General features: G+C 45.0%; 1 protein-coding gene across 4 annotated transcripts in view; it reads right to left on the reverse strand.

The window, feature by feature from the left end:
* Positions 1-11,825, reverse strand: part of USP3 (ubiquitin specific peptidase 3) — a 111,428-nt gene that overhangs the window by 88,178 nt on the left and 11,425 nt on the right. For 3 of the 4 annotated variants that reach the window (XM_085848682.1, XM_085848681.1, XM_085848680.1), the window contains exon 2: positions 1,247-1,307. Coding sequence is in view for 2 of the 4 variants with exons in the window: in XM_085848681.1 (XP_085704807.1) it covers positions 1,247-1,307 (61 nt within the window). In the remaining 2 variants the exon portion in view is untranslated. Of the gene's footprint in view, positions 1-1,246; positions 1,308-6,096; positions 6,121-11,825 lie in introns of those variants that run through there. The other variant, XM_085848683.1, reaches the window with a different exon arrangement.

An 11,825-nucleotide genomic window follows, 5' to 3' on the forward strand; every position in this document is an offset into this window, starting at 1 on the left:
TTTTGCGTTAGTGAACTCTGCAGCACACAGGTCCGTGTATACAAACGGCTTGTTTGTTCATGCACATGTATGTGTGCCTGCACATATATGCCTTCTGGGAATCAATGAAATTATTGTGTTCTGGGTATTGTCAGTAATAAACCACCTGAACACATTTAAACCATAATGCAGAAAATAACCACAACGGCACTCGGTGCCAATCAGCATCATCAGAACCAAAATTAGCATCCGGATCAGAACCAAAATCCAGTCAGCTTGTTCTTGCCACCTAACCAACTCAACCACCTAATTTTGTCATAACTCATTAACAACTTTTTGAAATATCATGCGATTTATTGTTTTTGGCTCTAACTCTCAATGGTGAAGCATCATTAAATGTTTTGAAAATTCTCGTATCCGGATCCAGATCTTCAACAAAATCTAATCAATTTGTCCTTGTCACACACCCACCATGTCCACCAAGGTTCGTCTGAATTTGTCCAAAACTTTTTGAGATATCGTACCATAAATCGTTTTTGTCCCAATCTCTCAACAGTAAATAATTACTTTTACATTTTAAAAACTCTCGTATTCGGATCTTCACCAAAATTGAATCACTTCTTCCTTATCAGACACCCATCCTGTACACCAAGTTTCATCCGAATCCATCCATAACTTTTTGAGACATCGTAATATAAATTGTGTTTGGCCCCATCTCTCAACGGTGAAGAATTACTTTAAAATTTCAAAAATTCTCCAATCCGGATCTTCAGCAAACATCGAATCATTTCATCCTCGACACAAACCCAACCTCTCTACCAATTTTTTTTTTGAATCTGTCCACAACTTTTTGAGATATCCTGTTCACAGAGAGAGACAGACAGACATCGATGAAAACATACAATCCACCTTCGGTGGCAGACGTAATAATAATAATAATAATAATAATAATAATAATATTAACTTTCAACTCCGAAGGACATCAATAAGTGCAGCCCAAATAAGTGTCTCAATTCCCAAATATTGTTACTTCCCAACAAATATGTTCATAATCGATAAAGTATGATTGATTGGAATCAATGTCTGGTGAAAAACAACTGGGCAAGAACTTGGCACAGATTACGTTCCCATTTTCATTTTTCCTTGTCGACGGTGCGTGCACACTCACTGGGAATTTCAATGATTGCAATCAATGTCTACAAAGCAAAGCACAGCAAATTTTACCTTGAATGTAATATATTATTCAAAGAAGAACAGATTTACTTACCTTCCACAGTGAACAGTGAAGCAGGTCAAACAGAGCCAAGGGTTTTTGTTAGAGCGGCATACTGTGCAGACACACACACACACAATAAGCAACCACAAAACTGCTACTGCTGTCACTGTTTCCAAAAGCCTCCATTATATTTTTTCCAGCTTGTCACATCAATCTCAGAATGGCCAAGCTGTGGCTTAAACAGATGGGGACAGAACCTTTAACCACAGGAACAATGGCCCGATGGCTCGATGCTGCGACTGTTTGGAATGCACTTTGTGCCATAATGTCGTGTTCAAAGGGAGCCACTAATGTGCAAGGACTGAAAGAATGGGAAACATCCTGAAAGGGCCAGAATATATCTGTTGTAAAATACAAATGCAGAAACAAACAGTGAACGTTCATGACGTTGCTGGATTACTGTGTCAATGGGATATGTGGAAAAGGACAATGCAAAACCTTTTCTGCTTTGCCCTATTCATCTCGTCACCGCAAATTAGATTCGTATAAGCACACAATGTATTTGTTTTGAGTGTGAATGGCATTATTTGGAAGCAGACAATCCCACTTGTCTCCTTGGGAGTTCAAGCTGCTCAACAGCCTACAAATCAGCTTCACTGTGTCCTAAGCATGTGACAACCATTCATTATGGGGACCTAAAAGTACATCTGCCGACAGGACTGCACATGTGCAAGGCCTCACTACAGTTGCTTGATAATGAAAAACCTGATAATCAAACGAGTCACTATAGTTCTTTGGCACGAGCAGAATGCAAGGTTTGCAAAATCCGTTTGCACGAACTCACAAAAGCTCGAGTGTCAAAATGACCATTAGCTTCTAATACTGCAACTGTATATGACGAACAATGTACAGGTAGCACCATTGCTTACAGCATGCTTTGTTCGTGGAAATTAATTCTTTGGGATTCCATTGTCACCCATACACTGAACAATTTACAGTTAATCTTTCTTCTAACAGTATGATTCTGATGTAGCATATTCTGTTACAGAACGGCGGTGCTGTCGAAGCAGTTTCTTGGCAACGATTATACAAGGTGGCTTTGCCTTTGTCTTCCCAGCAGTAGTTAGGGTAGGAATTAGTAATTGGTTCATGGTGCCGGACGTAACTGGTCTACTCTTCGTGAAGGGCACTGTGAGATCCTCAACATCCACTAACTCATGCGAGCAGACAGCATGCCCAGTTTAACGTTGATCAAGGGACGGCACGCACATTGATGAATCACCCTGCCTGGGAAACACTGGGATGACGGTTTATAGCTGGGTTGGGATTTGAACCCAGCCTAGCAGCTTCGAGGTGAGTCTGTGTACCTCTAGGTCATCCTGTCAGCCATCTTTTAACATAGCTAATATTACAAAATCAGGTATGGCCTGGTTAAAGAAAGTTTTAACAATGCCTCAAACATTAAAAGGAGGTAATAGAAGAGCATATGGTAATGATTGGGGAAGGGGATAACAAGCCGGGAGGCGACGATGGTTCGCGGGCATTATTGAACAATGCTACGTTAGGTACAATTGAGTTAGTGGAAGCTTTTGAGGAAGCCCTACCGTAAAAACCTCTCTTCCATCAAAATTGCTCAAATCAAATCGGATTTTTTATATGTTGTACTTATGGACATTATGCACAGCTTCAAGGAAATGAAATTACGTGAAAAATAGAGAAAATAAATAAATAGTTCAAGTGGGCGTGGCTCTGCACACAACGGGCGTGAGACGCCCCTCATACAAAAAGATACAACTCGACCATGATATCTAGCTTGTGTCCAAGTTTCATCAAGATCGCATCAAACGTCATGGAGCTATGCTCTGGAGAGAGTCACAAACAGACAGACAGACAGACAGACACAACGAAAATAGTGGTCACTGCTGGCGCCCACGAACCAATAAAACAATGAACAATAGTTGAGTGTCAAAAGGCTTTCAACATTGCTTCTTCAACGCCCACACCCCCTCTTCCTTTCCCACCATCCCCACCAATTTTCAAATAAGAAAAAGGTTTCGGAGCCAAAAACATGACTTGTATTCAAATGGTGAATGAAACTGGCTGGAAACTGTGTAAAAAAGGATCAACACCTGTCGCGCGTTCCGTTGGAGTCGGACCTTTCCTTCACGGAAGTTGAGGGGAAAACCTTCAGGCACAAGCTTTTGGCAAACTTTTGTCAAATAACTTTTGAAAACACAATCTGTGTGCACTCAGACTCGACGAAACATGAACTTAGGAATTTTTTACACATTCAAACGATGTGATGCCCAGTACATCTGCTCTGTCATTCGACAATTGCAACACTCATCACTGGATAAATTCGCATTACATCATCCCAAAGCCATTGGCTACCAGCCAACAATAGCATTACCTTTACAGAGAAACTGTGTTTCGATCTAAACAAGACTAAAATGGTGCCTTGATTTGCGTTTTCAAAGCACAAGCAACATACTGTTACGGTTCTGGGAACTGCATCCCTCCAACGCAATGGCATCCATCATACAGTGGCCCTCAGACAGATATTTCATGAATATACGTACAGAAAGATCCTTCCTTCTTGTTTAATGGGACAAACGGGACAAGTGCATTGTGTGAATCTCATAGTTAGGTCTGATTATATTGTTATGAATCTGGAACCCATTGCATGCAACAGCCAGAGTCCTTATAGATCAGTTATATCGGTAAGTATGTGTTTCGAGATAGGGTCCCGTCCTATGTTTAATGGGTGATGAATTGTACGTGCGCTGCGCAGTTATTTTATAAATAGGATTTTCACCAACAACGACAACTCTGCTCGAGGCATTGTCCACGCTCTTCGCGCGCACACGAAGCGTTTCATTCTGGCTTGGCGCCAAATAAGGGTATGCGTCATTTTGTGCCCAATGGGCGACGCGCAGACCATAGCTGGAGCGGACCTTTGCAAGAAGGCGGAGCCATGACACGCCGTCCACCCAATGGGAGCAGGCGACGGGGGGCGGACCACGCCCCAAAAGGACGATGAAGGAAAAGAGGATTAAGAGATTGTGTCCCGTCTGGTCGAGCGCGCTTCTGTCTGGTCTGCGGCTGACTGCATCGCGCGCATCCGAGGCGTCTCGCCTGGCGCATTACTACAAGGGGTCGACCATCTCATCACGGGAGATCACCTCGTCTCGCCTCCTCTGGGTTCGGCTGCCCTGGTCCTTTCTTTGGCGACTGATGCTCCGGGAAGGTGCTAACGTCGACCCGCGCGAACGCGGCCAGGAAACCAGCAAGTTCTTTTCCCTCAGCTCGTCTTCCCTCCGAGCTGGAGGGGTAATAAAGACCTTGAGGTCCATCTCTTTCTGGGTAGCTGTGTGTGCGTGTGTGTCCGTGGGCCCCGTCGATAAGTAGAATTGTTAAGTGCTTTTTGTTGTACATTATTTGCATTGCTTATTTGGATAACTCTGCCCTTACGTGCTCCCCTCGTCCCCCGATTATTGTGAATAAATTCCCCTCTTGTTGAATGTACCAGCTCGTTCTTTGTCATTTCTGTCATTGGTTTGCCACAGTGCGTCTTGGGGATAAGGAAGGCTGCTGCCGTAATTGTGCATTTGGACCGACGGGCCTCGGTAACCATACGCTTGGGTTACATACGGTTCGAGCATGGTAACCGCTCGTTCCGCTCGAGGCCTGCCGAAGGTGTGAATTCCCCGGTAAGCTTTCTCCCTATCGAGTGCAGCCTGTGGCTGCTGGTTGCATCATTGGTTGGGACGCAACTATGCCGCTGATGCAGTGTCCCCCTTATCAGTACACTGGTGCTCATTTTGCCGACCTCGGAAGGACGACAGGCTGAGTTAACCTCCTGGTGTATTTTAATTCAGTGGCCAACGGGGCATGAACTCAGGACCCTAGGATCCCAAGCCACCACCCTAACGACAAAGCCAACACCAGGCTTCCCGGTAAGCTTTGCCGCGTGGGTACTTAGGTATATTGAAGGTGGCAATTAACACGACTATATATATGTATGTATATATATATATATATATATATATAAATATACATACATACATACATATAAATATACATACATACATATATATAGGTATGTATGTATGTATATTTATATATAAATATACATACATATATATATCTATATATATATATATATATATATATATATATATATATATATATATATATATATATATATATATATATATATATATATATATATATATATATGTATGTATGTATGTATATTTATATATAAATATACATACATACATATATATATATAAATATACATACACACATATAAACATACATATATGCATATACAGTGGTGCATATACAGTGGTGTTCAGGAAGCCTGGTGTTGGCGCAGTGGTTAGGGCAGCGGCTTGGGATCCAAAAGGTCCTGAGTTCAAGCCCCGTTGGGCCACTGAATTAATACACCAGGGGGTTGATCTCAGCCTGTCATCCTTCCGAGGTCGGCGAAATGAGTACCAGTATACTGCGCTGGTGTATACCCCGGTTAAAATAGGTGTACCATATCCCTGTGTCGTAAGAGGCGACCAGGGTTGCGTCAGGAAGGGCATCCGGCGTAAAACATGTGCCAAATCACTATGCGGATCACACGGATGATCCGCTGTGGCGACCCCTAATGGGAGCAGCCGAAAGAAGAAGAAGAAGATATGCATATACAGTGGTGCCCCCAGAATCCGAATTGAATTCGTTCCAAGAGGCTGTTCGGATTCCAAAAAGTTCGGATTCCAAAACTATTTTCCCAAAAAGAAATAATGGAAAGTGAATTAATCCATTCCTGGACCCCAAGAAAACCCACTTTCAAGACACTTTCAACTGAAATTACCCATGTTTAAGGCAAAATAAGATGAGTAAATGACCTTTTCTGGGTCATGAATCTTTTTCCAAGCCTGGGGGGTGAGCAGGAGCGTTGTCGCTTCTTCCATCAGGTCTGGATGCAGCTCCGGCCTATCAGTGGCCATTGAGATCCAAAACGTAAACAGTGCAGCCTGGTGGAGGTACGTAATTAACCATGAAGCACCAAATGGTGTTTTATATCCCAGTACACTCTTTGGAGACACAAACGTGCCGTTTTCACCGCACGGTTCCACGGGAGAGAATCAAGAGGTGAAGCGATTGGGTGACGCAGCATGACCTCACTACCATGCTCGCGAAAAAAACGTTGAGTTCGTTAAAGCCGATTTGTCAGAGGGTTCATTGAATGAGTTCGCTTCACGACGGGTTTTCATGCTTTTATCGCTTCATTATTTTTCAGAATCCTACACACGGTCGATTTCGGCAGCTCGAACATGGCAGCGAGATCAGACACACGCGTACCGCTCTCATGCTTCGCGATAAGTTCTTTCTTCAACTCAATTGTCGTTCTCACGGACTTCCTCTTATTCCTATTTGCTTCACTGCTCTTCTTGGGTGCCATGGTGAATGCACAAGGGGATAATTGAAAGAAAAAAAAATGCACAAATCAAGGTGAAAACACGAGGTAAAGTAGCGATCGAAACATGAGAGATGCTTTCATGAGTACTTCCACCGACGAACTGAATGAACAAAGCGCGAAGATGCAGGTCGAACAGGCGGGAGAGTCACGTGAACAAACATGAATGCCACGTTGTGTTCGGTTTTCGAAAATGTGTTCGGTTTTTAGGGAAAATTTTTCTAGAAAAAAATTGTTCAGATTCCAATTTGTTAAAACAATGGGGCGTTCGGATTCTGGGGGCACCACGGTATACATATATGTGAATGTATTTGCATATATATATATATATATATATATATATATATGTATATATGCATATATGTATATATATACATACATATTGTTACGAATTTCGCCCGCCCGGCGTGCGATCGGCCACGTAATTCGAATCGCGACACGTCGCCCACCAGAACGGACAATTCGGTCGTGACCCTCCTGGAACTACCGCCAAGGAGCTAGCCACGGGTGGGGGTTTAACCTCACCACAACACAGTCCACATTCTACCCGCACGAAATAGCAGAGATGCCAACTTTTGGAAATCAGAATTAGGGAGGATTTGCAACCGACACCAAATAATGTGCGCAAAGCGCACATCTCGAGCGCGGAGCGCTCGACCCTTGCAGGGGGGTCCAGGGCCCGCCTTAGGGCCCTGGAAGCTCTGGGGTTCCAGACGCTCTCTAGTGCCCTCTGAGCCCTATTTTGGAGCATTTAACATGTTAAGAATTCCCACTTTTTGAACAAAAAAAGGGGAAAATTGTGCACTTTTTAATGTTACATGTATGTTAATATTAGTAAGTTAGGGGACAATCAAAGATTAACAAAAAGCACAAAAGAAGCAATATTTTTCTTACCTTACTGGCTGGTACTACTGCTGCTTGCTTTTTCCATGGCAGCTTTGCTGAGTGACAGCTGTGTGGCTCTTTTAGCCCTTCTGATTATGTCTTTGCTGTATTCTCTCTGGTAGCAAGGGGTGCTATGAGCTAGTTTTTCAATTAAGAGAGCTTCCAGGGTTTTGACACTCAAATTGGGACGAAATTCAGTATGATTCTTCCGTACAAGACTGAGTGCCCGCTCACATGATGCGTTCGAATGAGGACTGACCAAGATTCCCTTCATCACTTTGCTCAAATTAGGATACTTCTTGGCACCAGTGCAGGGATCTGTGAGCTGTGAAATCCGATGCCACTGCTCATCCACTCTCACTGTCTCAGTAGCAATTGTAGCTATGGAGGCGTCTGCCTGGTAGTGAGCGAATTCACTCTCAAGACTGTCTATGTCACTATCACCGCCACTGAACAGACAGGGGAATTTCTTGATGAAAAACTCCACACAGTCAAACCCCACTTCTTGGTGTAGCTTAACATCCAGCACCTGAGCATGCTTGGCTAATTCATCATCTAGCGGCCAGGTTTTGAAGATGTAATTGCAGCCTTTCACATAATATGAGCGAACTGCACTGAAGAAACCTTGGATGTCTGACTCACTCAGAGTGAAGGTGGATTTCTTGAGACTCCTTTGTTCCCTTATATACAGTTTGGCATCGTTCCCAATCATGAGGTCCTCATCATTCTTCTGATGATTTCTGTCAGAGAAGGGTACATTTACCAGAGCAACCGATGACACCGATGGTTTCAAAAACCGTACGAAGATATCTTTCAGAAGACCATTCAATTCTCCGTGCAGGAGATGAATACAGGGTTCGTCTCTTTGGAGCAGAAGATTCCCCTTCTCAAAAAGCTTGTTAGCATATCGAAGGAAGAAACAATAGAGTTTTGTTTGTGGAGACAAGAACATCCTGTTGACACGTTTTTCTCTAGATTCCTGCACAGTGTTTGAGGAAGATGCGCTTTTAGTTGTAGAACTCGTAGTACACTTAGCCGCAGGGCGATCACACTTGCGTTTACTGCCAGCAGAAGAGGTCAGACTCGTAGTACCAGATCCAATTTTACGTTTGAGGAGAGAGCTTGAGGTAGGTGCAGCCAAGGAAGAAGACCTCTGATTCGAAGGTTTTGCTGAGCTTCTATCAAGTGATTTGGCAAAAGCAGAACTTAACTTGGGTCCTTCTTTGCCTGTAGATGGGACTATCACAGTCTTTCTCGACTCTGAAGGGATCTGCTTTGTAGATGAACGTGATGAAGGGCCGGTGATGCTACCTGCTCTCAGCATTGGTTTTGGTGCTGTCCCTGCTGTCTTCTTCGCAGCAGATACTGCAGTGGTAGTGGTGAATGCTGCTCCACTAGTGCTTGATCCTGCAGTGCCAGTACTGGCAGTAGATACAGTGCCGTCCTTCTTGCTCGTTGTTAGAGCCTTGGCTACAGTTGGTTGCATTTTTCTTCGTACTTCTTCTTTGAAGAAGAGGCGAAGTGGCTCCCACTGTTCAATCAGCCTGTCTAGGCACTGACCAAGGGACAGCCACCTTGTTGCGACATGCTTCAGAATCTTGTGTGTCGGGGCATCACAGAGTTCTTGCAGTGCTTTCACTCCTTTGACGCGTTTACTACTTTTGTCCAAGTAGTAGTAAATATCGATGAGAAAGTCATCTAATTCAATGGGTAAGGCCTGAGCCGCCTTCTTGGCCGTATTGTGCATCATATGGCAAGGGCATCCCATGATGTAGCACTCTGGATTTTGTTTGTGGATATAAGCAGCGACTCCTTTGTGCTTGCCCACCATGACAGAGGCATTATCAGCACAAAAGGAAACACAATTTCCCCACGGAATTTTCCTATCACTGAACTCATGATCAAGCAGTTTGAAAATGTTTTCTCCAGTGGAATCTTGTTTGCACGCAGGCAAACTTAGCAAACCTTGCTTCACAATCCCAGCCCTGTTGTCATAGTACGAAATCAGGACAGGATATAGCTGGGCCTCACCACTGTCATTGCTACCGTCTGTAGCTAGGCTAAATGGAGCTAGTCTCGCAATATCGGCAATAGATGAAGCAGTAACATTTGACAACTCACCAATTATTGCTGAAGTTTTTGTTCTTGCACATCCATACTTTGAAGCAACTTTTGAATCTGGAAACATCTTTTGAAATAGAGGTCCAGCATGATCTGAGACTGATATGGGCAAGTTATGTTCCACAATAAATCCACTTAAGAGAAGTTCCGCTCGGGTAACATCCTCTTCCTCGCTTGTCCCTTGTTTGGTGAAATAATTCAGAAGTGTACCGGTACTCGTGCTCGAAGATCTCTCCTTTGCAATGTCTGTGTGCCGTTTGCTTCCAACGTGCTTCCGAATATCATCGCGACCTCCGTGCTCAACTGAAATATCAACGCTGCATACTGTACAATACGCATGATGAATTCCTCTTTCAGACTTTCGAATACACGGGTATTGGAGACTGTATTCGGTCTTGTACTTCTGAGACCATTTCTTGGTCTTCGTAAGCTTCTTTTCTGCCATTTCGTAATCAACATCGAGGGCTTGAAGCATCGGTAACTTCGAAGTCGATGTTCCACAGCTGCAGCGCGACTCGTAGAACTCTAGCGGCTGTTAAACACCGCACGGTGGTCGCGACCGCCGGGCTGGTACGGGGCCCAGCTGCATGCAGTGAGCGTATCGCATGCATATACACTGTGCATACATACCGCATGCACTGTATTGCACACATACCGCATGCACTAAATCTCAGTGCATGATCGCATAAGCGAGATCCAGACCCAATGTTTCGCTGCTCCTCATTTGAATTTGCAATTTTTTACGTACAATTTGGTAGCAGCGAACGTTATGGAGTTACCACATGCTATACGTAGCAGACGATGCTTTTCATTCAATTCTCATACTAGTACATTCTGATTAGTGAACAGTGCAAAAATATCAAAATTTCGGGAGGATAAGGATAGTGATCGTAAGGGCGGGAGTTTGGGTGAATTTTCGGAAGCCTCCCGATGAAATCGGGAGGGTTGGCATCTGTGAAATAGTGTGAATCGCCGAATGTCAATATACCTAAGTACCCGCGCGGGTAGCGTACCGAGGATTTGGACCACACCACAGGTCGACTCCAGACACGAACCGCTTAAGCGGCTCGTTCCGTGCTGCAGGGATAACTGAGCGGAGTTATCGTCGACCTCGACGTTTCGTGATTATTTATTGGGTGTCTACACCCACTACCAATCCCTTACGTGATGCAAGATGGAACTTTCAAACAAAGGAAAGGACGCAACGAAACAGGAAACAGTTCAACAAGCAAGCACTTTATTCCACACACACACACACACACACACACACACACACACACACACACACACACACACACACACACACACACACACACACACACACAATGCATTTTCAGCCATACAAAAATCACATATAACAGTCAAAGCAAGAACAATACACAGAGTTACTACCGAATAAAGCAAAGTACAAGCACTTATACGGGTTTACTTAATAGACTGGCACCACACACACACGTTTACACCAAAAGCAAAGAACATACAAGCCACCCTCACATGCAAGGAGGCAGACAGGTCCGTGGACCAAATGAACGTGGGAACTGGGTGATCGGCCAGGTCCACGAGACCAAAGGTGGTCTTATCGGCGCCCTCGTGGCGCGATGGCAGGCTAGCCGCAATGTCCGCGTAACGCGCCTGACTCTGTGCCCCTGGTATGGTCGGTGAGCTCCTCCAGGCGTGCGTTGCACAGGGACGTGTTGGTCGGTCGACACCACGGTTGGGGCGGGGAGCGGACGGGGTTACCGACGCTATCTCAGCGTGGATGGGGGAAATTGTTGATGATCGGGGTGGGAAGAGGGGAATGGCGGACGCTCCGTCCCGCTAGCGGGGTCTCGGGACCGCACCGACTCCGGCGAACTCTCGCCCCCTAGTTCTCTTCTGCGTCCCTGCTACACTCCGCGACTCCTCCCTCGACCTCCACTCTGAGCTCCGTCCCCTTCGCCGTCCGATCCTCGCAAACACACGACTCAGACTCCACGACTTCCGACTAGCGCCACTTTCTGCACCCCTTTCTGCACACCTGAGCTGCGTTGTGCTCGCGTCTTTATAGACCGGGGGAGGAGCTTGTATGCAGAATCGCGGATGAAAACGCGCTTGGAGGCGGGGCCACGCCGTCCGACCATTGGACGGAGAAAAAGGGGCGTGAGCCTCCCC

Source organism: Eptatretus burgeri, chromosome 12 (genome assembly GCF_056783735.1).
Source record: "Eptatretus burgeri isolate ZD-2024b chromosome 12, Ebu_testis_v1, whole genome shotgun sequence".
Classification (NCBI taxonomy): Eukaryota; Metazoa; Chordata; class Myxini; order Myxiniformes; family Myxinidae; genus Eptatretus; species Eptatretus burgeri.